This window comes from Crocodylus siamensis, chromosome 11, assembly GCF_052110815.1.
Source record: "Crocodylus siamensis isolate JL-2025a chromosome 11, ASM5211081v1, whole genome shotgun sequence".
Classification (NCBI taxonomy): domain Eukaryota; kingdom Metazoa; phylum Chordata; order Crocodylia; family Crocodylidae; genus Crocodylus; species Crocodylus siamensis.
The window spans coordinates 66,331,235-66,359,150 of record NC_143405.1 but is presented as its reverse complement, the minus strand read 5'-3'; the positions used below and the strand labels follow the sequence as shown (position 1 = coordinate 66,359,150).

General features: G+C 41.7%; 1 protein-coding gene across 1 annotated transcript in view; it reads left to right on the top strand.

Annotated features, from left to right (window-relative positions):
* PRKAR2A (protein kinase cAMP-dependent type II regulatory subunit alpha) overlaps positions 1–27,916 on the top strand; it is a 79,833-nt gene that overhangs the window by 20,229 nt on the left and 31,688 nt on the right. Inside the window, exon 2 of the mRNA XM_090021060.1 lies at positions 14,883–14,918. Within this exon, the coding sequence (XP_089877186.1) occupies positions 14,883–14,918 (36 nt within the window). The remainder of the gene's footprint in view (positions 1–14,882; positions 14,919–27,916) is intronic.

Sequence of the window (27,916 nt, the reverse complement as noted above, 5' to 3'; positions counted from 1 at the left end):
GTTGACCTCTAGTCCATTTTGTTTCCACTTCCTTTTGAGAAACAAAGAGACCAGATGGGATGGAGAGTTGCTGTGGTTAATGAAAGTTCTCAAAAACAAACTAAGCTGTATTTAGCATGCTAAAATTCCATATTTCCTTAATATTTTCGTTCCTTGTAAGTTCTCACTAACTGCATCATGGATGCTATGTTACTGCTAATGGGAGAGGCAGCAGTCTCTGTGATCAGATGGGAGGGACAATGTCCATGAGATTGTTTGTTTGTTTTTTAATGACACTGATATAGACAGTTTGTTCCTTTAAGTGTGAACAAAATATACTGGGAAAACTTAAACTAATCCCACCACTAAAACTCTCATGGATCTAACAGAACACTTGCAAACTTCAACCCTGTCACTTTAAAATCCTTTCCCATGCTTGGTGTGTATCCCTCCCTGCATTGTGAACTTTCCAGAGCAAAGACCTTGTACTTGTACTTGTACTTATCTGTAAAGCAGATTAAAGTGATATAAAGGGATGAAGACAATTATAATCTTGGCATTGTGATAGTTTATATATTAAACTAAATTATGCTGGCTGACCAAATATTGCAGTTACTCAAGTCTGTCTGTATTTAATAGGATGATGTATTTGCTGAATTATCAGAGCAATATAATGGCCCTTTTTGAGCAACACCGCTGGGAAATTGCCCTGCCATTTCCACTTAGTGGCAACTGTGTGCTAGGGACTTTCTCGGATACAGTGATAGGGTGCACCAGCCAGGAAATAGGCTGACAGCCCCTATCCATCACATGGAATTGATAGAAAGGGCATGCTCCTTTTAGAGAAGGGGGATGGAAGGTGAGGCCTTGTCTTGCTTTGCCCAGAGGAGTCTTTGTTTGACGTTACTTGAGTTTTGCAGTTGCATAATAAATTGTGCCCTCTGGCAGGGGCCTGACACAGACTTGGGCCTGGCATTGGTGATTTGCTGGGGTGGCCAGAGAACCTAGCAGTTCCCATGGACATAATTGTACAGAAGCAATGGTTTGCTTTGCCTGCTCCTGTCCTTGGAAAAACGTGTAGAACAAAGCTTTTGAAAGCTAGGATTGTTTCACATTTTCCTCAATGATGTTGCTTTTCAGCAAAGCACCTCTTCACACTGTGAAGAAATCTCTCCCTGCCCTGCAGTGGGGCAGCTCGCTTGCTCTCCCCTTCCTCCTTTCAAACTGTGTGTTGTTAGGTCAGCATAGTCACCTGGGCAGCCGGGCTGGAGAGGACCTCCTCCCATCCCCACTTCCTGTATCTAGGTCCTTTGTCCTGAGTTTTTGCCGGGATGGCTTTTGGGCCGTGGGCCTTCTACCTGGGGATGCTGACAACTTTTAAAAGGATTGGTCTGCATCAAATAATGCATGCTTATGATTGGAACCAGGTGATGAGGTCAGAGAAATGATTTAAAAGTCAGGTCACCTGGTCTTGAGGGTACTCCCTCCTTGGGCAGGCATCTCTTGGAATACAGACAAGCATCATACTTAGGCAGCTGCCTGAAGCTGATATGCAAGTAGAAACTGGGACCCTAACCAGAAATTAGGATCTATGTGGAGGAAGTTGCATATTAAAAGAACCACTGAGCTCATATTTACAAGACTCAATGAACTGGGAATTGCTCAAGGTATTTCTTTCAACTTCCTTTATGATATCCCCCTCCCTATTCTCTCTCTTTGATCATTAAAAGGCTGTTTGGCTCCCATATGAGGGAAAAGGGGTCAGAGATGCTTTTTTGGTCCCAGAAGAGCTTGGCTGTTTATTAACTACCTCTAGCACATATCTAAGATTACCTTGGAAAGCTTCAAGCTGTAAGAAAAACCCAGAAATATTACCAGTGGGCAAAGTACCCTCCCACCAAGGTCACCTGGGCCTGTGTACACCAGGTGGCACAGAGCCCTAATGGAGACCATGGCCTGTGTGGTGGCAGCGTCACCCCAGGCTTGCCACGTGTGTTTTAGGAAGGGGGAGGGTCAGAAGCAGGTGCCCCTGGGGAGACTCCTGAAGTGTGGTTTTGGGTTGGGCACAGTGTGGTGGGGGGCTTAGCGTAGTAGCACCCCCTACTGTCCCACCACACACACCAAGAGCTAAATGCTGTACTCTATTTGTTTATACATAAAGAAGGCTTGGTTGAATTTTGAGTTCATGTGTGTTCTTAGCAGCAAAAATGTACATGGTCATTTCAAATAATATTGAATTCTGATCCTGTTCTCCAAAATGCTTCCGTTGTCATATGCATAAGAATATAGTTTATTTTGTCATCCAAACCATTAACAAAAATATCAATTAGAACTAGGCCCAGAATAGACTCATGCAGAACCCCACTTGAAATCCTGTTTCAGTGCTGTTCTACAATTGTATTTAGCTCAGTTTATTGTGTTCTCATCTAGACCATGTTTTCCTAGTTTGCTAATGAGAATGTCAAATGGAACTATATCAAAAGCCTTACTGAAATCAAACATTATCACATGTTCTGCTTCCCTCTTATTCTGTAAGCCACTTACCCTGACAAAAAGGGGAATTAAAATTGGAAGTTGAGTTGCTTGTTTATTGTCGAGTTGCTTTTGAGATGCCACATCTAATTCCCAAGGAACAGCTGTCTTTTTTTGTAAACTCATTTTTCAGAAAGCATTTGTTTAGCTCTATGCTACTGTATGGAAAAACAATACAGATCAAATATCGTGCAAGAGAATGTGAATCTTTGTGGAATCTATGTGCCTGTACTTGTGAAAAACGTGTGTTTGGAAATGTATTCTCATCCTCTACTGCTGCCTAAGATTACAGAATACCATATTTTCTCATCTACAATATGCACCTCCCTCCTGCTCCCCAAAATTGGGGTGCATGTTTTAAGTGGGGAAGCTATTTTCTTTGCTGGAAAAGGAGTACTTTTGGAGACATTGTGCATGCCATGCAGCTGCCTGGATAGCAGCTGCTTGTGTCTGCTCAGCAAACCAAAGGGGCAGAGTCTTGTGCTAACTGTCATGCAGCTGTATATATTGGCGGAGTCCTGTAGCTTGTGCCTGAAGCAGCGTTTGAGGTGTTGGTAGTATCTTAATGTAGCTTGTTATGTGGAAACAATGCTTGTACTTACAGGAACTTATATAAATAACTTCTTCCTGTAAAGAAGTAGCTACTTCCCTTTGCAAGGATTTGGGGCCTACCCTTGTATGACACAGAGTATGTGTGTCCTTCTGGATACAGTGTCCAGGAAATGTGGCATTGCAGGAGACTGTGTAGTTTCTGATGCCATGCTTCCTGAACACTCTGTATCCAAGAGGACGTCCTTCGTTACACAGTGGCCCTGACTCTGGAAAAATATTTTTTTCCCCTACATTCTGCCTCCCAGAAACAAAGGGGGGGGCATGTTGTATATGAGAAAATACAGCGTATTATTTTATTTTAATTTGTTTTCTGCCTTTGACAGTGCAGTGGCATACTCACTTTGACAGCTTTCCTCCTGTCTTGTCCATGAACTTCTCTTACAATATACCAAGACATGCAGAAGGTTTGGTAGGATGATTTCATAGATTTCATAGACATTAGGTTTAGAAGGGACCTCGGAAGATCATCGAGTCCAGCCCCCCACCCAAAGGGCAGGAAGTCAGCTGGGGTCGTAGGATCCCAGCAAGATAAGCATCCGATTTGCTCTTGAAGGTGTTCAATGTAGTGCTTGAACCACCTCCGATGGCAGACTGTTCCAGACCTTGGGGGCTCGGACAGTAAAAAATTCTTCCTTATGTCCAACGGTCTTGCAGTAGTTTATAACTGTTCAACCTCGTCATCCCATGGGGCGCTCTGATGAACAAACATTTCCCCAGATACTGGTGAACACCGCTGATAAACTTATAGGTGGCTGTCAGATCACCCCGAGCCTGCGCTTTTCCAGGCTAAAGAGCCCCATGGCTCTTAGCCTGTCATCGTAAGATCTGTTTTCCTGACCTCTGGTCATGTGTGTGGCTCTTCTCCGGACTCTCTCAAGCTTCTCCACAAATTATGGAGCCCAAAACTGGATGCAGTACTCCAGCTGCAGCCTCACCAAGGCCGAGTACAAGGGGAGAATGACGTCCCGGGATTTGCTTGAGAAGCATCTATGGATGCAAGCCAGCGTTTTGCTTGCTTTACTAGCCGCAGCATCACATTGAAGGCTCACGTTCATCTTGCGGTCAATCCTGACCCCCATGTCCCTTTCATCCATAGCCCTAGCTAGTATAGCACTGCCGAGCCTATAAAAATGCTGCAGGTTTTTCTTCCCAAGGTGGAGGACCTTGCATTTTTCGGTGTTAAACACCATCAGGTTCTCGTCCGCCCATTTGCTGAGCCTGTCCAGGTCAGCCTGTATCCCCCTCCTGTCCTCAGGTGTGGATGCTTTGCCCCAAAGTTTGGTGTCATTGGCGAACTTGGCCAGTCTGCTCCTGACTCCAGTGTCCACATCATTAATAAAGATGTTGAACAATATGGGTCCAAGGACAGTGCCTTAGGGGACCCCACTGGTCACAGCGCACCAAGACGATTGGCTCCGGTCAACCACCACCCTCTGGGTCCGACCACGGAGCCAATTCCCCAGCCAGCAGATCGTGGTGGACCCGAGGCTGCAGTTAGCTAGTTTCGCCAAGAGGTGATCATGGGATACCAGATCTAAGGTTTTTTTGAACTCAAGATATATGACATCAATCTCTTCCCCCTTGTCCAGGTGATAGGTCACCTGGTCGTAAAAGGAGATGAGATTGGTCAAGCAAGACCTACCCGCAACAAACCCGTGCTGGCTATCCCTCAGGATGTTGGCGTCGGCCAGTGCATAAGAATGGCCTGTTTAATAAACTCTTCTAAGACCTTCCCCAGGATAGAAGTCAGGCTGATGGGCCTGTAGTTTGCCAGATCCACTTTCCTCCCTTTCTTAAAGATTGGTACCACATTGGCCTTCTTCTAGTCTTCGGGCACTTCAGAGCACCAGGAGCTCTCAAAGATCCGTGCCAGGGGCTGGGCTATGACACTCGCCAGCTCCTGGAGTGCCCTGGAGTGTATATTGTCAGGGCTAGCTGATAATGCCGAAGAGAATAACTGGTTCAGCGAGACGTGAGCTTTTGTAGGCAACAGCTTATTTCATCAGACAAAGTATGTTGTTGCCCATGAAAACTCATCCTTTTCTGAATCAGTTGGTCTCAAAAGTCCCACCATGCCCTTCCTCGTGCCTGAATTCAGACTTGTGGCTAACTCCTTCTCTGCCAATGCAACAAGAGAGAACTAAAGACCCAGAACAGTATTATTTTATGACTGAGGGATTTGGACTACACAAGTAGTTTTTAAATTTGTTGTTTTAAAAATAATTGTGTGACTCTCGATATATCGAGTCTTCTGACATGCGGCAGTGGGCCTATTCTGTATGCATCATGCACACTTCTCAGACTGACCTCTTTTGTCCACTGTTTTTCTCCTTGTGCGTTTAGCCAGGACAGTTTTGCAGATTTTACCAACTTGTGAAGCTTGACAGAGCAGTGCATTATACATGTCCATTTTACACAACAACCAGTGTTTGAATGTCTTTCCAGGTGAAGGCTGTGTTGACCAGTTGTTACATCAGGCTGTCTGGCTCTTCCTTTTTGAAGATAGTGGTTGCATATAAATATTACTGTTGCCTTTAAGTAGCTCAGATTGCTAGCAAACATTACATTAGATGTGGACAGTATTGTAAGATTGCTCCAGGATATTAAGTATTTGATTTTCAAGATCCCATCTGTATCCTGATATTACATTATTTAAAGATGCTATCTGTGCAGTAAGAATGTATTCTAAAGTCTGCCAAGTGCAGATATCCATCATTTACATTTGCAGTATTGTGAGCTGGTGGCTGTGACATGATTCCAATTAAAGGCTCAGTCTGCACATTGCAGACATTTTCTGAATTTTAATGTGTACTACAGACTGGATACCCTTAAATGCAGTATATGTAATGGAAAACGATTTCTGAATTAAGGTTTGGTTTCTGGTAGAAGCTGAATGCTGATCAAGTGCCATGCTTTTTTCCTGTATGTTTTGCAACAGCATGTTAGTCAGAAGCAGCTGCTCGTATTACTGTCATTCAACTGCCTGCGTTCAGGAATGAGCACCTGCAGTAGTTGTACAACAGCTTGGGGCCGATCTCAATTTAACTGGTGTTCACACAACAAAAACAAAATGTATTGTTAGTGATGGAGGAACAACAGGGTATCTTGCTGTAACCTTTTACCGTTAAAGCTACGGTATAATGTATGCGTATTACCCGAGCTCTCACAGCATGTGATGAAGCGAACTCTGGCTCACGGAAGCTGATGGGTCTCTGATTCGAGGTCCATCTCTGCCATGCCTTCTGCCTGACTTCAGATGAACATGGCTGTACCAGTAACGTAAAACAGTAACGAGTTTTTAACACAACACTCTCTCTAGTCCCCTCTAGCCTGCTTCCTCATGATGGCTCTTGCCAGATTCTGCCTTCAGCATCCTAAAAAGATCTGTGCTAGCTGCTCAAGTCCTGGGTGGTACTTGCCCAAATTTCCTTTTGACTGTTGAAACCTCTGTAGTGTTGGTTTTGGGAGAGGTTGCTGTCCTCTTTCTCAAATCCCTCTGTCTTTGCTTGGTCTTCCAGGAGCAAGCTTGGGTTCCTCGTCCTCCCTCTCCTCCCGAGGTTCTTGATGACCGTCTCACCTCTGGCTCTGCTCTCATGTCCCTCCTACATTCCTTCTCTTGCTCTGAATACTCGGTAGTCTTCTCCCACTCCTTGCTTTGTACCTTTTTGTATGTCTTTCCTTGTACGTCAGCTGTTTATTCTGCACAATATACCCTGTTGACTTAAGTCCCTAACTTCTTTTATTGTGCTGTCAGTATACAGCCACATCCTTAGCTGTTGCCATGTTGCATCATTCTGATTTATTCCCTACCTTACTGAGGACTGTGTCTGGCTCTATGGTTGTAAAACATCCTTTGCATGTGCTGCTCCGAATGGGTACCCCTTATAATGCAAATCTCCTAAAATCAACCCTCAACAAAAGCTTTTAGCATTTGCCAAGATTTCTAAAATGTCAGGGAGAAATAGGAGAAGGCTGTGTTGGTCAAACATTGCAATGTCAGTTAATGTTGCATGGCTGTTCCGGTTATTCATTCTCTATGACTTGCACTCGGACTTCAGTCAGGCTGCTTGAATTCTTTGGCAGTGTGAATTGGGATTTCCTTGTGTAGTACGATTGTTTCCTCAATGCAAGTTGAGTGCAGAGGGGCACCCATAGCCCACTGTTCTTTTATTGCCCCCAACCCTGAATGATGGCTCCTTTCTGCTCCCAGCGTATGTCAGTAGCATCTGATGAAGTGAGCTTTTTGCTCTTGAAATTTTATGCATCTCTGATCCAGTTAGTCTATAAGATGCTTCTCTACCCTGCCTTTATTCGAGTGAGATTCAAGAATAAAAAAAATATTACTGTGGAGCAATTCTGCCAGTCCTGGTAAAACTAGGTATTGACTCTTTCTTAACATGCTTGTTTGAATTGAGTTCATGAGTGTTGCACAATAGCCTGAACATGTACAGTATCTACTACAGTTAACTGTTTGTCTGTTGGTAGAAGTCCTGAGTCTGTAGGAGCCTGGGAAATGTTTTCATTGCTGGAAATCCTGAAGTGTTGATACTTGAGTCTGTTAAACTTTCTCACCATCATAATTGTTTGTATTGGTACAAGTCCATTAACATTTTAGTGTGAGAAAAATGGCTTGACAGCTGTAGTCTCGCACGTCCTTATCAGAATTTGACATGGCATTCCACAGAGCCAGGCACCTCAACAGATTTATTCCCAGCTCCCCCTGGCATTTGTAGCTTTAATAGCAGCCAGTGTGATCTTAAGTGTTGTTCAGGTAATTTTGTTTGACCTTTTAAATACGTATTATTAGCATTCTGGATTTTTAGTTTAAGTCCATTCCTGCGGTGTCATTTTTATCCCATCATCTGAAGGGAAAGGACTCTTGAAGGAGAGACTTCATGGAGGGTTGTGTTTTCTGCAGCTCTCTTGCATTAGTTTTTTCACAGATGCTGCTGTGCAGGTAAACTCCAGCAGTCCATCATTATAACAGTGGCAGCTTACCTGCTCAGGGTGTTTCTGGGGATGCACTTTGAAACCAGCAGCTCGGCTGTTCAGCAAGACAGAAAATTGGCCTGGAGTCCCAAATGCAAGAAAAACAAGTCCCTCTTGGGTACTGGATGAACTTACCCACCCATTAATATAAATACTTTAGCAACTGTTAGTAAGCGTAAGAATAGCGCAATTGATGGATCACTAAAAGAATTACTCTGATTTTTCCACTTTCCTCTTCAAGTTCAGCTTCTTGTAGCTTTCATTAAATTCTAAATGAAAATGTAAAGAAAACTGTTAAACCATTCATAAAACAGACTGTTGGAGCAGAAATGTGCTCGGGGGGTGTACTAACATTTTTTTTTTCATTATTCTCCACTAAACTGGCTATGGTAAATTCCATGCATTGTAGGAAAAGTGGATTTTTCAGGTTTGAGCTTTGTCATGCAAATTGGCAAATAATATTACTAATTAATGTATTTGGTTTGAATATTTTCAAAGCATGTCCCATGTCTGCAATCTGAGAATGAGCACCGTCTGATGGTAGTTCAGTGCTTCTTACGTTCTCCTTCCTTGTTTGTTTTTTCCAGCCCTGCTTAGAGGTGTACAGAGCAGAGCTGGGCTTAATGGCCACAGCTAGGGAGAACTCTGTGAGCTGAATATGCCTTGGCAAGTCATTTGTAGCTGCATGTATGTGGGCATGTGTGTTAAAAATCTCCAAGCCAGAACACTGGGGAGAAATCTCCATATTTTCCCCCCTTTCACAATATGCAGAATAGGGTCATGTTTGAGTTCAGTGGCTCTTAGCATGTCATTTGGCACATGCCAACTTGTAGATTTATCCTGCTAATTTGTCTGAGCTTTCCAGCACAAACTTGACAAGTCCAATCCCAAGGAGCTCCGTTTATTATTATTTGCAGCAAATCTTTATTTGCTTTTAATTACTATAATTTGGATTTTGTATCAAGACTATAGAAGTCATTTTTTTCTCCCCACCCCTTTCAGAATCTTAAAGTACACCCATCGCTGTGGTGAGAAGTGATATGACTAGTTGTTATGAATGGATCTTTTCCTGATCCTCCCATCTATGGGTGGAGGGGTGGGAGGACAGAACAGACTGGAAGGAGTTATTTTTGTATGCTGTCGTTTGTGTATTGGCAGAAGCAAACTTAAGTATGCCCCCAGTGCTTGAAATGGAAAGTAGTGAGGTGCTTGGTGCTGAAGTGCTCTGCAGTCTTGCACCTCATCTTGAAAAATGTCTCCTGATTGAACAAGCCTCACCTTTGTGATAGTCCTCTTGATCTAGAGGAGCAGAGTGATCACTGTATTCCTTGTTCCACGGCTTGAGGCACTCATCTAGGTAAACTGGGCCCCACGGCTTGACGTAGCTTCATGTACATGTATAATTCATGTCTGCGCTTCTGGATTGCAGTGCTGCCACCTTGTCACATTCTCCTTTTCATCCTCATTGATTTTCCTGAAGAACTGGAGCCAGCGGTGCAGGTTCCAAGTGCAGTTGCCTCAAACTGCTGTTGAAACAACACTTCAGGTATTTGCCTTTCTCCCCACATGCTGGTCACCAGCCCCAAGAGCACAGCAAGATCCCAGGGAGAAGCAGTGACCACCGCAAAGCCCTGTCTCTTTGGGGACTGACTAGCTAGAGGACGCTTGAAGGAGAGAGTTGGGAGGAGCAGGGACCCAGGGTATTGTTGCTGCCTGACTTCAGTAGCTCATAGCCCAAGGTGGTTTGGCTAAAAGCCAGCAGTGCTGCTTGTTGTCTGATATCAGTCCCATTTGTGGGTCTGGTACAGTAGCCAAGCAGTGAAAAAAAATAGTTTAGAGGAAAATAAATATTGTTAGGTAAAGGAAGGAAAGTCATTACAGCCTTCATCTGGCTAAATTATATGCAACTAGTTCCTGCCTGGCTGATTGACAGGAGGCATCAGACAGTTTCTGACATTGCATAGTCTCTTCCTATGAAAGTGCCTGCCTGTAGGTTGACCCCTCACTGTTCTTCATTGTCTGATGTATTGGGTACCAAGTTAGTTGTAAACCGTCACACGGTGTCTGTAGAAGGACCTTGAGGCAGTGCTGTGTGCGCTTTTCTGATGGGGACAGCGATCTCTAGCATCTGGATTCAAAGATTTTTTGAGTTCTAGTAGCTTTTCAGTGGTCTGTCGTGGCTCAGTCGCTCTTCATTAGTGGGGTTCAACCTCCAGTGTGTGGGACAGATCCAGCCCGTAGGGCTGTCGTCTGGTCCATGGGGCTCCGCACCAGCAGGGGAGAGGTGGAAGGATTAATTGTCATGGCAATTGTTTCCAGAGCCACAGCAATTCAGATGCTCTGTGCACAGACCTGGTGCGCCACCCACACTGGATCCAGCCTGTCGACCAACCCTGTGCTACGCATCTGGCCCATGGGGCCAGAAGGTTGACGGCCCCACTGTTCTTCATTGTCAGATGTATCGGGTACCAAGTTAGTTGTAAACCATCACACAGGGGATGATGGCAAGCTTTACTGTGGAGCACTCTGAGGACGTCGTCTCAGTTTGGAGTCATGATTTAAAAAAAAAATAAAGTAGTTTACATAAACATGTAACCACTGACAGATGAGTTCATTTTTGGTTTATCACTCGCAGGCATGCAGCAGAGGAATAGAAGCCATAAAAGGCGATTAAAAAAACTGACTCTTCTTTTTTCAAACTATAAATGGTATGATAATATGATACATTTTGATAAATCAAGAGAGCAATCAGTGAAATTAAAAGGCAAATGATTTCAAACTGGAATGAAGTTTTTGTTGCTTAAATGATTAATATTAAGTTTGGGCCTTAGTATACATAGTCATATTTGAAATTTAATTCAGGATATTTTTAACTGTTGGTCAGAACTTAAAAGCTTCCCTCCCAAGAGGTAATTGGTTAGTTGGCTGTTTGTTTTTGGTTTTTAAATATGCAGAAGTGTGGGTTTCTTTGCTTGCCTTCTGATTTTCCTAATAAAGTAAACCACTTTAAGCATAATTTTTTTTTCTAAAAAGAGAGAGTCTTCCCTGGCAGAGAGAGACCTGCTGCTGCCCAAGCCGCGTGCCTTGTTGAGGCTTCTGCCCTACAATAGTGTGCTGGCTGAGAGAGGCTGCACCCTTCTCCTGGTTCATGTTTGCAAATAATATAGCAGGCGATACCTTTTCACTGCTAGCAGCCTGGTGAGAGGGACAGTTGCCAAATGGTTGAGTTTTGTTTTAACATTCAGGTCCTTTTAAAAGCATTTTTTGTATGGCCTATAAATCAGGAGCCAACAACAGCAATCTCTTACAAGCTGTGGGCTGGAAGAACCCAGCTCTGGTCCAGCGTGGGCTGGGTGGCTTTGGCAGTGTGTCAGAGACGGTGGGCTTTTCCTGCGTCCACACAGGGGCCCGACACCTGGGAGCTGTGCCCACTCTGCCGCCACTTCTTTCAGACCCCCTGCTCCGAAGTGGGGTGGAGGGACAACTTCCTGCTGGTGGGGAGCTGCAGAAATATTTGATTTTCCTTACTCATGAGATGAAATTGTATTTCAGCAAAAAGAATCTCCTTTCTGTGCTGCCTGTGTTGGTCTGCAGTGAAACATGGGGAATTTTAAATGTACTGAGCACTTCTATGTTACCATGTCTGGTAACTAACTTTATTTTTTTTTGTTTGGTTATGCTAATAATACCAAGTATGATGTGCTGGCTTTTTTATTTGTGGTAAAATATTAGAATGGGCTTAATTCATTTAAAAATTATTCAGCAACTTGAAAAATGTGTGGCAAACCATGCGTGTCAAGCTTGACACCTCTAGAAATAGAGGTAGATTTTGATTTGTTTCTAGCCTGATGTCATGACTGATGGTCTTGAAGTGACCACTTGCAGAGTTAAAATCACTAGATTATCAGGGCTAGCTCTTAGAAAGGCCATGTGGACAATTAAGCATTTTGAGCAGATAGCATATGAGCTCCAAATCTACTGTTCACGAAAACAGGAGCCAGGGTAATTAGACAAGTCTGGGATGATGACTTTATTTATAGTCAGTGCACTTGCCCACACCAAGCCTGTAGAGGAAATTTATTGCTCTAAGGAATTCTCAGAAAAGTAAATTCTTTTATGCTTTCCTTTCCATTTAAGTCTGTATAACCAAACTTGACCTATATGGCATACAAATTCTGTGTTTGTAATGCACACATTTAGTCCTACAACCAAATTGCCATTATAAAACCTACAGAGGAATAAAAATAAAGGAATAAGCTTTAAAAATATTGAGTGCAAAACCCTTTTTGACACGCTCTTAATAAGACTTTCATCTCACTCCAGTATGCTGTTGCTGCTTTAAGTCTTATGCATGGGTTCATACATTACTTAAGATAACTGTTCTTGAGAACAGCTCTGTATTTTGTTATGCTTTGAAGTTTAGATACGGAAACGCTGATAAATCAGTCAGTGTAAATTCTAGACTTTTTGCTTTTTCCTTTTCATTTCCTTCAGAAAAAGATACAATTCTCAAGATACTGTCTCTCCATGGATGACCTGCACGCTGTAGGCTGTATTACTTTTCTTATATCCATTGTTCTTGTCATCTGTTATTTCACTTGAAAGATTTTTTCTCTACTGGCGTGACTCTGTTGGTATAGCTGTGGTGTGTGTGTCTCTTAATTGGTCGTGTGCACTGTTCTCTGTAGTGCTCTGCCAGTTTATCCATTTGCAGCAGTAGGTCGGGGCTGTCTGGCTTTGATTGCATAGTTTCACTGTTCCCTCCATGAAAGGGACTGTGGTTATTTGCCCAGTTAGCCTGGCCATGCTTTCTTCCACATTAGCAGAGCGATGGGAGTGTTTATGCTAGTGCCATTGTCTTCAACAGTATCATTCAGTCTTTTCTTGCTATTTCTGAGTTTTCTCCTTTCCTGGTTGGAAGAAGGATCGCTGTATGGATACAGAACAGGCAAAGGTGTTAAATACATTTGGTTCTGCATTTGGGAAGAAACAGGATGTATTAATGCATACATTCAAATGTGAGGTGTAGGAACAAAGAAAGCAGGCAGTACCTACAACACAAAGTAGTGCACCCTGAAGAACAGAGACTTGAGAAGGATTTGAATCACAATGGGAAGATACAGATTCATGGTATTGCCCACATTGAATAATGCATGTGGTTCTGGCCCCCCTCAGCTCCAAAGGGGTATGGAACTTGAAAAGGTGCAGAGAAGGGCAGCAAGGATGATCAGGGTATGGAGAGGCTTCCTGATAAAGAAATACTAAATAAACTACGACTTTTCAGCTTGGAGAAAAAACTAAGCTTGGGGGTCATATTCAGCTCTGGGGAATATGATAGAGGTTTATAAAATAATGAATGGTGTGGAGTAAGTAAATAGAGGTTTACTGTTCACCATCTCTCAAAACTAGAGCTAGGGGCATGCAGTAGAATTATTAGGAAGCAGGTTTGAAATAAAAACAAAAGGAAGGTATTTTTCACACAGCTTGTACTTAACTTGTGGAACTCATTGCCGCAAGATGTAGAGCAGTGAGGTTCAACCTTCCTGGCAGGTGTGCCACAGATTAGTCCTGTACCCTCCCTGAGTGCCTTGCTGCTCTGTTTTCTGCTTCCTGTCTTGTTGCTGCGCATGAAGCATGCAGAGCCTGCCCATGCCATTTGGTGCCCATGCTGCAAGTTGGCCACCTCTGTTGTAGAGACTGGTAACTTTGCCAGGTTGAAAAAGACTGAACGCATTCATGCAGAATAGGTCAATCAGTGGGCAGTGTGTAAGACCCTTTAACATGCTGTGGCAGAAAGCTGAATTCGGTACTTAGAAGTATAAACCGGCAAGTAGGTAGTACACGATTTGATAAAAACCAGTGCTGGGATACTGTCTCTAGTTCTGTACCCCACAGTTGTGAAAGGATTTTGGCAAAAATGGAGAGTAGAGAAAGCTACAACAAATACTAGAAGCTGGAAAACACTTTACAGCAAGATGTAAGCAGTTCTGTCTGTTTAGCTTAACAAAATGATCAAGACAGTAACTGGATTGCAGTGCAGTGCTGAGAACATGCTGGGTACCAGCGGGCCCTTAATGCAGTGGAGAAATGCACAACAAAACCCTGTGGCTGGAAGCTGAAGCCAGGTAAATTCAAATAAGAAAAAAAGTTTGAATATCTACTCAGAGCACTGGAACAAACTCCCAAGGGAAGTTGTAGACTTTTTTACATCTAAATCAAGACTGGTGGATGTTGTTTTGGAAGGCCTGTTTAGTTAGGCATGAGTAATAGAGAAAAATAGAAGACTAACTTGGATGAAATATGACCTGTATTGTACAGGAGGTTGGAATAGATTGATCTTTTTTTTGCTCTCAAATAGATGAATCTGTGCTATGTAGATAATTGTCTGCCTTTTCAAAGCAGAGTTCTGAGTGTTTGTAGGATCCTGAGCAGATTCGTGGAGAGTGGTTTTATTATTGCTTGGTTATAGCCTGGCATCATATGGGCCTGTACAGACCTTGTTATATTGCAGCAAGTTCTCTTGCAATTCTGAACATTTCTGCAAGTCACATCCCCCTGGCACCATTGGAAATCAAGTGTAGCTCTGAGTATCTAAACTCATGCAAATTTGTAATGTCAACTAATGAAAATAAGTATTTATAAGTATGGGATATTTTAAAATATATTTCATATATATATAATAGTGCCATCAAATGTGACAATTTTGAATTTGCTGTTAGCAAATTACATTTTCAGCTTCAGTTGATATCGTTTTTATTTTTGTTTTGCAGCTCCAGTTATCAACAGATTCAACAGAAGAGTATCAGGTAAGTCTTACAGTTTTCTTGTATCCTCCCCAGAAGAATTTGAAATATGTACTTGTTGAATGAAGTGAAGTTGTTTAAGTAACCTGTTTACACTAAACAAGAATATGTTGTATTTATTATTGTGCCTTGTTCTTGTATTCTAAAGAATTAATTCTGCTTCTGGATTTCTCTCTAGCATCAATAGCTAAATTATAAATTGGTAAGGAAACAATATTCCTACAGGCTGTTTCAGGATTAAGGCAGCTTCAGCATTAGTAACAGTTCAATCAGGGTGGATTTGCAAAGGATCCCCATTCAGTGCTGGGTTCATGGAAAGAGCTGATATGGGTAACTCAAGAGATTTCAAACTCATTCATTTGGCAAGATGTGGCAGCTCCAGACTTCCATGTCGCTGTTAGTTTTGCCTTTTGGTCAGGATGCAGGTAATTTCTGTTGCTGTGTATTATCCTGAAGAGATGGCTATGTTAAGGGCTAGAGGTGCCTGCAATGGCAGAGAACATCAAAAGATGTTGGATCTTGGGAGTGTTTGCTTGTGCATGAAGCATAAGTCCTGCAGTTTCTCACAGTCCTGATCGTTGATGTTTTTGAATATTGGTGTGCTGTTCTTGCTTGATTTTTACCACTTGTAGGGTGCCTGTTCAATTCTTCTTGCAGTTTGCCTGGAGCGGCATTAAATTATCAAAAATATCAACATACGAAATGTATTATTTTTCTATCGGAGTCCTTGCATATCATCTCTTTAACTATTGGTATATTTTGATGGTTGCCTGTAAAAATACCTTTGTGAAATTGCTTCTGAGAGTTTCATGTTAATTGTTAATGTTTTCCGGGTCATGTACGCTCAGTTCATAACTACAATTCTTCTAAATCTTTAGTGAGACTTCCGTCATGTCTGTCTAAACTCAGGTTGGCTTTACAAGAGTTTATGAATGAGAAGGAAAGAATCCCTCCATGTGCAAACTTTCCTCACTTGAGTTCATGTAACCCCTTTTGTCTTTGCTGCAGGTTACGCACACTTGAGGATGGGGTTTGAGGACTGGGGGTGAGGAAGCATGAGTAAGGGGGTATGATCTTGTAAATTATTGATACTAGCATAGTCTTTTCTGTTGTCATTGAATGACAGGTTTGGATAAGATGATATTTTAATTTAAAGGATGAATACCTCTGGCTTAATGGTGGACTTATAAAGTAGCATATTTGCAGTCCAGGTGAACAACCTTGTATTATTGTATCCTGTTGGGGCATTGTATGGGAACCTAAAAATTAAAGTAATACAGCCTGCTACTGCTGCTGATCAGTTAACATCCGTTTAATCTACAGTGAATTCACTTTAAAAGAAAAGATGTAGTTTATTCTTGAGCCCAAGACTTGGAGCCCCCTAGTGGGGGCAGAATGTCCTGGTCTCCATCAGAAGGGGACACTTGAGCACTGAAGTTGCAAGGAAATGCTGGTGCCACAGCCCTCAGCTCATCAGCTGATTGATTGAGCCAGTCCATAGAAAAGTGTGGCCCTTTTGTGAAGGGGGCTAATGGTTAGTTTGAACAACTGTCAGCAAGTGCAAGACCTCGCTGGTAACTAATGTAGATGTATAAATTTTTATTTGTGGACACAACTTCAGTTTTGATTTTTATGGTATCGATCCAAATGTTGGAGTTGGTTCAGCAAAAGTGATGGTTTAGAACATTTGAGTGAGTGCCACACAGATGAGTGTGCTTTATGTGGTGTGCACGTTTTTATAAGTCTTACTATGTTTTTTAAATTTCTTTGTTCTAAAATAAGTTTTCCTTCACTCTTGCCATATAAGCACACTCTTGGCTTGTGCACCAGGTCAAGATCAGACTGAGAGCAGTTAAAATAAATGAAATATAGGCTGCCGGCATCCCTGAGGTCGCAGAATGCCACTGTTCCCTCCCCTCTGGAATTGTTCGGGAACTATGCTTGTTTTCTGTTTCGTTCCTGTGGTTGGAGTCAAAGTCTTCCAACCTGGAGCCCAGGCCAGGCAGCACCCCCACCCCCTGCTTGGAGTCAAGCCCCCTGCTGTTGCAGGCACGGTGTCATATAATCCCTTTCCTAATCCGAAATGTCAGGCTGGTTTGCTGCTTTGGATGGTCTGTCTTGCTGTGTTGCTTTCCTTGTTAGGTGGATGTTGGGATTTCAGTTGCCTCTTTCGTTCCGTTAGGTAATAATTCAGAGCATTTCATTGGCTTTTTAAACTTCCTTTTTATGTGGAATTAGCACCTCCTAAATATTTGTTTTTTTACATATAAAGTAAAACAGAACCGAACATGAAGGAGACCAGCTGACACATGGAGTTTGTTTATTACCTTCAAACATTATTTGCTCAACTCATGGTTTGACATCCTGTTTGGAGGAACATTCTGGCAGTCCCAGTTAAATTTGGGTTTCTCTCCAGCTGCCAATCTGTTTCCAGGGAGAGCTGGATTGCTCGCTAATACTATATCAAGAATTTTTCAAAACAGCACTACGGATTATAACATTCTGATTTAAATCAGCAGTAAGGAGAAACAGATTGGGCAGATATAAAAACATTGACATTGCACATATTAAAAAAAGGAGTTTCTTAAGTTAAACCAAGGCATTTTTTCCTGCTGACAAATACATTTGGCTTATCCTAAGTTCTTGCAACATTTCCCTTAAATGACTTTCTGGGTCTAGCATGGAAGTCAGGGAAAGTTATTACTCTAAATCTAAGGAAATATAGTAATTGCCTAAAAAAAAAAAAAAAAAAGAAGTCGTCATATGTATTAACCATTTACAAACGGTGTACATATGATTGGTCTCAGAAATGACGAACTACCTGTCTCTAGTCTTAGAAGTGGTCAGTGGTTTGTTTATAAGCACATATCACACATCAGTGTCTAACTTGCTTGTAGTCTCTGTTAATTCTAATATTAATATACTTTTAATATTAAAAGTGTGACTGAAAAATGGGGATGAGATTTTTTTTTTTTGTAGCTGGTTCTTAAAAGAAATGTTAGTCCTTGAGACAAATTCAGATGGAGATAAATGATGACAAGGTCACAGTGATTATCTTCCTGGGTATGTAAATACTGATTCTAAGGGTTGAGCATTTTTTTTTTCTTCGTCATCTTCTTCTTGCCACTTCTTCCAAGCAACTGGTGGCTGAGGAAGTAGGGGCATGGAGTTTTATTTACAGGTTTGTGAATTTTGCTGCCCAGTTCATGCGTGGGTGCTTCCAAACTGCAGCTTTAAAATGTTCATGCATGATCCTACCATGCACACAGGATAAAACTAAGGCTCTGGGGAGGTGTTCAACCAGTTTTGGTTTTCTCCCCTGACCATGCCTACCTCTCATTTTCCAGACCTCAGCATGCATTAGAAAAGTGGATAGAAAACTCACTGGATTTTCTCAAAGTGCAGTGCCTAGAATAGGATTTTACCCAATACCAAATGAAGTTTTGGAGATTAAAGGAACAGTCCAAATAACATGACTCAGGGCATTTTCATTTTAGCGGCCAAGCTGTTTAAACGAGACTTCATAAAACACCTAATTCTTTGCTCATTTCTGTCATTGGTTTACATTTCCACAAGCTGTTTGTTTGCCTTGGACAGTGCAGTGAGACTGAACCTTGTCATTTGGTCTCAGATTTGCTTCACTTGGAGGCGACACACTGGTATGATGCTGAAGCATTTGGGTTTTCAACACGAAAGGGGAATGATGCATTGGGAAACTACTATAATTGAAAATGGAAATCAAAATGCAGAACTTACAAAATTAAATGCAAGAGCTTAGTTCAGGACCTCAATCTTAGATCCATTAACAATTTGGTGGTTTAAAAACAAAATTTTCAGTCAACATTTTGCTGAAGAAATGTTTAATATTTCAAAGCTGTCATTCAAAATACAACAGTTTTCTTGTATACGTTATCACTAAGAGTTGGTCTGCAAGTTCATTTTGGTTGCTTGGAAAATTGCCAGTGGGGATGTTTACTCTGTTCTAGGTTGTGCATTAATTTAACTAATAACTAAATACTTTAGGAACAAACTGCTTAATAGACTGTACTATACAGACAGGGTCAAACTAACCTTGAAAATTAAAATGACCTTGTGATGATTGTATTCTGCACTATGAGGAGAGAGATTAGTGAGCCTTTTCTTCCTGCAGCATTCCAGTTTGTGAAGAAATGTGGTGATATTTTCTCCGTTTCCCAAAGGTGACGGTCGCTCGAGCATTCCCAATGTTTTCTTTGTTATCAGCAGCACAGAGAAGCTGGGGGCACTGGGCTGCTCACCTACCTCTCCCCAGTTCTGGTATTTTTGTTCTGTTCCCAGTCACTTGCTCTCTGTGCTCCAAAAGGCAGCTTGTTCTCCCTGGAGGGAGGGTGTGCATTCATTTGCTCAGCATTAAACTCTTCCAAATGATTAAGCAGCCTTAATAGCTCTGCAGGGAATCCCACTTCTTGACCAAACAGATTGTGGTTGTGATGCTGGGCAGACGCTGTGTGCAGAGCTGGGGGAGTGGGTGGGATGTGACACTTTGGAGGATGTGCAGCAGGAGTCTCTGGAGAAAAGGAGGATTTAACTCACTGCGTGTAATGAATTCTTGCAGAAATGCCGTGCAGTAAAGTAGCATTCTCAGGGGCTAAGGGAGACAGTTTTTTCAGGGAGGTATGCTTGGGGCCAAGGAGAACGAGAGCTCGATGTCCCCTTGAAACTATCTTGTTTCAGATCTCAAGACAATTGCACTGGCCCTCCTATATTTAGAAGTATATGTGCATGCAGACAGTCTTGTAACTTTTTTATGTGCTGTAAAACGTGCATAGTGTTCTCACAGTGTGGTGGTTGGCCAGGCCTTCCCTGTATACAACTGATGAGTTAACGCCAGGTAAATTTTATGTTCCTTCTCCTTTCTGGATCCATTCATCACATTCTCCAGCCATATAAGTGGGCCACAGCATTTTTAAATCTTTGCTTCTGTTTTTAAGGGCTTGTTGCAAACGTAAATGGAAATAGCTTTGACAGTGATAGTGCTGATGATGTCAGTGACTGACAAAAGGATGGTCTCGTGGCTGCTGTTCTTAATGCGTTAGCAGTGCATGAGTCCTCAGCTGGCATCAGACGAGTCTCATTCACAGCACGTTGCCATGTGTTCACTCCACCCATGTGCATTATGTTTGCATGGGCTCCGTGCCTTCAGAGATCCCTTCCTTAATAGACTTGGAATTTAGCAAGTTCCATCCTTTCGGGACTCTCTTCTGCCCTGTTCTTCCTTGAAGCAGAGGAGAACTAGGTGGAGCGCTTCCTGGGGCCAGTCAGCGGTGCTCCTTGGCGTCAGTGAGAGAGCACAGAGAATCCTATGACGTATCAGCCCTGAGCTGACAATTTCCAGGTAGCAGTGAGGAGAGTATGCAGCTGTGTCCTGCAGGCTGTAGACCTGGCTTTTCTAGGAAGGGATTTTCCAGGTCAAGTAGCAAACATCCCTGTTGGCTTATAAAAATCACTAACCATTAACAGACTGCGATGCACTTGGTCAGGAATTAGCTTAGTATTCAGAAATGCTGTTATTCTCAGGCAGTAGACACCTAATTGACTCAATGTTGGGAGTGAAAACAGCAATAATATTTATTATTTGTCCCACTAAAAAATTGAATACAGTGAATTACATTGGGGAGAATTTTGCTGCTGTCGGTTTCTGAATGAAAGGTTAATTGTGCATTTAAAATGAAGCAGAGGAGAATGTGACATTTACTCTAGATTGACTCAGATATGATTGTGTTATTCCTTGTAGACTTCTGAATAGTTAATGTGGCCTGTCAGTTTGTTATCCAGGTGTTCTGTTTGTTCAGCTTTCATCTTCATGGAGTGAAACATTAATAGTCTAAGCCGAAACTCCGTAGTGTTGAGGTGGAAATCTGTAGAGACCAACACTACTATTTAATGATATAATCAATCTTAGTGGAGGTCATCTCTTCTCACGCTGCCCACCTGGGACCAGATTCTGGTGAGAGCATTGGTCGTCATCTCTCAAGGTTGCCACTTCCAACTCTTCTGACCTCCCCTATCTACTCTTTTTTTCTCCTTTATGCTGCACTGCATTCAACTCTTTTTCTCCCCCTTGTTGGTGTCATTCACTGTCCACCCAGCTGCCCCCTCCTGCCTCTCTCTTTTGATTTTTGACTTCTGACTTGCCCTCCCTCTGCCATGGTCAGCTTCCCTAGTGGTAACTTAGCCTTGCTTTCTTGCTTTAGCTTTTCAATTGGATCTGAAGCCTTTGTTCAAGTCTGTCACTCAGAACAAAATGTTGTGCTGGTTCACCATTCCTGAAAGGCACAGTAGCCTCTGAGATGCCATAGCTTCCTTCCTCCCACCCCTGGCCCCACCTCCTCAGCTCCTCCAGTATAGCCATGTTAATATACAATCAGTGACATACTGAAAACTTGGCAGTACTGTGAAGTAAACTGAACCTAATATTGATTTAACACAAAATACTTTGCAGATTTACATGTATGTTCAGTTTTCATTCATTTTCATGTTTTATCCAGGAAAGGTTTCCACTTTGCAGCCAATTCGGGTAAACTCCAGAACCGGTAGTTAGAACACAGGCCTGAAGGAAGGGAAGAGCATTTAGGTCTAGCTTCCTGCTGGACAGGTCAGGGTCTTGATTATACTTGATTATACTCGCTCTTTCTCATCAACTGCAAAACTAGCTTTAAAGATGGTCCTTGGCTTCATTTTATTATAACAAATATTTAATGGTACTGTAATGAGAATTCCTCTTGTTAAGGGCAAGGTACAAGATATAAGTGTGGAGGCACTTGTACAGGTCTCGAGTCCAGTAACCACGGTAAGATGAACTTCTCTTCTAACAAGGCATGTGGCAAGTTCCTTAAACACACACAGATGCTTGTTGGTGTTACACTGCATTCATTTTATACGTCATCACTACATGCAACAAAGAGTCTGAACAGTCTAAATACTCTTGCAACTGCACTTGTTTTTCAGGATTATTTTTAAGTATCAAGGTAACCGAAGCACGGTTTTTATCTTTTATCTTTGCATGTTTTGAAAAATAAGTAAAACTAATACAAGGTCTACTAATTAAATAGACAAGTAAGTAACTGTACATAATTGGGAACGGTAAAATGTTGTAAAGGTGATCCAGAATGGTGTCAGTTTGATCTTGGCAAAACAAAGTAGCTCCTGGGATTACCCTGCTGATACTTTTGGAAATTGTGATGAGATGCCAGTGCTTGATTTTGCAAATCAAATTATTATGAAGGAGCAGAAAAACAACTCCTTTTTGGTTTCCGTTACTGGTACTTTCCCTCCGTAAAGCCAATATTTGACTGTCAGTTATACATAGAAACAAACTTCAGTGCATCATATTACTTGGGGTGACTAAGGAGGTTTACATCTGTGAACGAGTCTTAGTTTTTTAGATTTATATTGAATCCTAACACAGCGTCGTCTAGTGGCACTTGTAGAATGAAGAGGCACGAGGATGCGACTCCTGGGTTCCCATCCGTGTCGGGCAGCCATGCTAGATGCAGGGACAGCTGTTACCCTTTGTATTTCAATGCACTTTAGGAAAGTGGAGGCTACTTACCTTAAGAAAAGATTGAAGACATCTCTGGCATTAATCTAGGTGGAAAACTCTATGTACTCCTTCCTGTGGCAGCATTACTCCTGCCCTTAATACTCCCAGTAGAGAGAGCCTTTATCAGGATTCGGTCTCTACTTTTATAAATTAAAAAACAAAAAAAATTATGCTTCCCTTTCTGCTTACAAGTGGTAAATGTTGGCTCCAAGCTCACTGTTTACTGGAACAGAGGCTTTCTCATCAGGGCAGTTACATTTGCTGCAAGCCATGGTATGGGGAGATCTGCCACATTCCCCAGTGCCTCGGGACCCAAAGACATTTTGTCTGATTTTGAGAGCACTCCTTTCATTCCCAGCAACTGAAATGAGGGCTGAAATCCATCTCTTAGTGCCTTTTGTGGTGCTATCAAAGAACTGAACGCCAAGTTGGTTTCCCTTAAGTAATGGATATTTTAGTAAGGAGGCAGAGGGAAGAAACCTTTATTTACTGTTTTGCACTGCCTTTTTTCGAGACCTGGTCCAGTGAGCGTTGTTGGCCTGCTAACTCATTTCTCAGCTGGGCAAGTGTGAAAGCTTCTGTGAAAGGATGTCTGCATATATTTGTCCTTTTACTTTCCCTAAGAAAAGGTATGGAGAGAGAATGTCAGGCTAGTTTCCATATGCTAGAACTGTCCTCATGAACTGCCCCTTTGTAAGAATTTGTTGAATGACTTTTTAGTCAGTCCATGCTACAGATTCAAGGGGCATGTGCCAAAAAAACATAGATTCCACAATGCTAATAATGCATGTGCCTCCATTTTGTTGCAACATAGGATATTTTCAATACCGTATCTTGTTCAGCCTTGTATGAAATTAATTCCACGGTTGCATTTCCAACACTACCTTTGAAATTTATTCTGTCATCTTCTAAACTTATTTTTCCTCCTAGATTAAAAGTTTGACTCAATCACGTTTTACCAGTTCTCTTGAATTCTCCTTTAGATCACTGTCACTTTTTGCCAAACCGTGTATATCTAATGTTCTAGTACTGGTGGTCAGATCTGTACGTGGAGTCTCTACGCGGCTGTACGGAGAGGGCTGTTGCCTCCCTGCATTACATCCCCATGGTACAGCTTTCCTTTCCACTCGTGACATACTTGCTTACAAGCTTTTGTCCAACATATTATATCACTACTTGATCATCCTTGGCAGTCTTTGTGCAATCTCTGCTGCATATCTGTTTCAGTAATTTTTTTTTTGCTATTTTTGTAGCAGTATTAATTTTTTTTCAAGTGAAAACATAGAGATTAAATTCTTGCCCTGACTTGTGTATCTTTACTGATGTTTGGAAACACCATCTGATTTCTTTTATTTGTCTTAATTTTTTCACTGTTTGATAAGTTAATGGGTTGATTTACCCTTTCCTTGCAAGTTGCTTAGTTATCCGACGTGAGATCCACGGAGGATGTCTGCCCCCTGGTCCAATGGCCTTTTAGAGTAAATAGAAGTGGGGAACTTGTAACTGCCTGTGAGGCCTAAATAGGTTTAACTTGTTCTGTGGTGCTGGGTGCCTGTAATAGCTTTTAAGTTACCGTATCAATTTATCAGCCATGTTGATACCTCAAAAGTAATTGCTGTTAAAAAAATGCTGATGCTGTACATTTGTTGGCTGGCACATGAACTATCACATCTTCATTTGACGGGGAAAGAGAAGAGGAAGCAACATTTCTTTGAGAGTGGTGGAATATCATAAAATGAGGGGGTAATTTTAAAGCATAGTATTATTACCTATAACAAGATACCTGGATTCAGAGGGACATGTCAAGATTAATTAATTAACCAGGCCTGAATTTGACTTTATCAGTGAGGTGAAAAGTCATCCTTGGGTTAGGATGGAAACCCCTGACATCTTTAGTGACTGGAAGACACCTCTGGAGGAGCATGACTTGGACCTGATGACTGGTTGTACACAAACCTCCATCGATCTCTGCAGGATTGGGCTGCCAGGGGGAAGTGCCACTTCAGCAGCATCTAGGTTTTTCTTGAATGTCTTTACTTCAAACCTAGCCTCTGCTACCTTGTCAACACATGCAAGGTCACAGCTCTTGAAGGCACGACAGCAGAACATTTTAAAACTCTAACTCAGCCTACTCGAGCTAGTTTCATGACTAATGAGCATAGAGATTAATAATCAAATGATTAGTTCATTATGGTACTTTTAACCATGTGTGACCATTATTATATTTGCCAGTTTCTCTCATTTACACTCGTCCTGAAGACTTATGAATACATGAGCTGTATGCATTTTTAACAAACCTTTTTTTTTTTTTTTTTTACTTGCGGTGATTGTCATAGCTTGCCCCAGGTGTCTAAAACAAGCTGATTCTTTTTGTTTTTTCAGATTTGAACACAGATCTGATTAAAAAAAGATGTTTCATTTATTAATTCCACAGGTGTGGTACTTAACTTTGCCACAGTGCATCTCTCTTGGGCATTCAGAAAGATGAATCTTGGCACTGCTCAGTAGGAGGGAACCTTTAAAAGCATGGTACAATTGTGCATCTACTTATTATTAATCTTCCTGTTCAGTTGAATTGAAGAGTATGTCAAACAGGCATCTGTGATGTGAAAGCGAGTGCATCAACAGTTTGCATGTGTTTTGTTCAGGTTTTCAGGCTTTGAAACAGAAGTGAGGTGTTGTAACTGAAACATCTCTGTCCTCTCAACGATGGAGTGATGTGATGTGATGTGGTGGAACCTGGGACGTCTGCAGAGCTGTCGTGTGTGTGCTGCAGAACAAAGCTCTGGAGGCTGCTACAGCTTTTTTTCCCCTTTACTTCAAAGGCAGTTGGATAAATCTGCAGTTCTGATTTAAGATGGGAAATGTCAGGTTGCAAATGAATTTGTAATGAAAACAATTAGTGCTCTAAATTACAGAAGAGAAATGGATTTCCATGGATCATCTGATTCCTCATCCCACCACATCACTGATAGAAATATTCCTAGCAGCTCTGGCCTGGAAATGCCTCCAGGCCCCTCCTGGAAGAAGGGCTGCTGCATGTGCAGAGTTCCCCTGGAGGTGAGGTGAACTTGTAAATGTGACTCCCTGGTGGAGGCAGCAGCGGGGGCTCAGACGGGGGGTGCCTTGGGTGTTGGAGCACTTGAGAATATTCTCACAGAAATGCACCTTTGAATTGGCATTGCCAAGTCTGACCTCCAGAGATGACTGGAACGTGCAGATGGTGATAGCCTTGTGGGCGAGCCCAAGAAGAGCTTCTGGGAGCTGAGGATAGAAAGGAAGAAAACAAAGCTTTTGTAAGCAGATGAGGAGAAACAAGTGGGCGGACTGATATTGTTGGTGCAGTCTGAGCTGACCGTGGAGAGGGCCTGGCATTCAAAGGCCCTTCAGCAACCTGCAGAAGAAAAGCGCGGACTGTCTTGAAGGTTGAAATGATGGTGATCTGGCATCCCACCCCGAGGCTGGTGGGAATTCCTGTGGTGCTGTTTATTTAGCATGTGCTGTTTTAGCATGTTTCTGGTTTAGGAACCTCTCGGGGTGTCTACACGCAGATGATGATAAAACTCTTACAAGAGATTATTTAGTATAGATTGGATTTTGTAATCATGCAAACCATTTACAGTCTTATGACAACCGTGAGCCAGTGCTTCTCTCAGTTTTCGCTGCTTTTGCAATCACAGAACTGGCATCACAACTGACATGACACTAAATCGTCTTGAAAAATGTTGGTATGAGGGAAAGCAGTGTGTGTGGGAGGGCAGATGAAGGTGATGAAGTGGGGAATTGTGTAGGTGCTCTCATCATGTAAGGCATGTCTGAGTCACTATTCATTAAGTAAGCAGAAAGAAGCCCTTTCCCTTGGTCGACAGTGCAGGAATTTCTTTAAAAATAGTACTATTATTGACATTTCATACATTCTAAAAAAGGAGATTTTTTTTCAGAAAACTAATTTGACTTCACAATTATTCAGATTGCCAATAGAAGTTGTATTTAATTCTGTCAGAATGGTTGGTGACATTTTGTTATAGTTGTTTATACCAAAAAGAGGCATTTTAAAGCTTTTGACACCTCCATAAAATAATAAAGTAAATACAGTTGTTGACCCAACCAGATCTGTCCCTGTCCACATAATTCAAGTCAAGTACCACGGGGACAAAAAGTGTCGGGATGGATTGCTTTAAATCGCATTCGATTTGTTTTACTAATTGAACAATGTTTACATTAGCAAAAATTCAGTTAAATACTTGATTTTCATTTTGTTTTGAATTTGTAATTTTTAGCTATGTTTTAAAGAAGAATTCACTCTTATTGAAGGTTCCGCCATTAAACTCTTGTTGATTTGCAGGCAAATAGTCTTTAAACTAACTTCTTTATTTCTTATTAGATAATAAGACTCTGCACAATCATAAAGCAGTTTTATATTTTAATACAGTATAATGTGTTGTTTTACATTTTATTATATTAAGAAAATGAGTAATGTGTTTCTCATATACAAGAAACTTTTTCACTTGTTTGTGCAAGTTATATTTGGTTGGAAACTGAAATTCTGTAAAAAAAAAAAATGTTTAGTTAAGCAAAACATATCTTTAAATGTGATGGCTGTATAGAAAAGCCATCAGAAATGTTGCTTTCAGTGACTGGAGTTAATGAAGTGGCAGGGTGTTACGGGTCGCCCTGTATGTAGGCATTAAAAGGGAAATGCAGATTTAAAGCTGGGATTTCTCCAGAGTGTCTGTACTGGTTAGGGCCTGCCTCCCATTATGTATGTGCCTGCTTGCTGTCTGCATCTCTGGGTCCCTAATATTTTTTGAAATGTGGCCCCACATCCTTCAGGTTTTCTGAATGAGTGTGTTTCTTCCTCAGAGCTGATTGTTAGTCACAGGTTGGAAGAGGAAGACAAACTTTCCTGGTTTTTCAGCTCCCAGTTTTCTCAAGTTTGAATGTACAAGTCCAAATGAAGAAAATGTTCTCTACGTTTGCTAGATAACTTGAAAACAAAGAAATTTATTCATAAATTGTAAGCTGGAAGGGACCTTGTCCAAAGCTGTTCTGTGCAGCAGAAAGTGAAGTTACTGCCGCTTGGGAAGATGTAAATATCCAAACATCTGCCATAAGCAAAGGCTGACAAGATAGAGAAACCCTTGATACAGGACATGACGCTGATGTGGTTATGAAGTTTAAATTGATCTTAAATCAAAGGCATCTTCTTTCCTTACTTTTTTAAATGCAAAAAACTCTTTAACCCCTCCCCCTCTTCAACCTCGTTGCAGCTTATTTTTATTTAATGTTGAATATATCATAGTAAATTTGGAAATTTGAAGCAGGATAACTTTTCAAACATTTTTAAAAATTAAAAATAAAATTTAAAAAAATCTGAACAATAATACCAGTTGTCCCTTCAGAAACCTAAATGCACCCT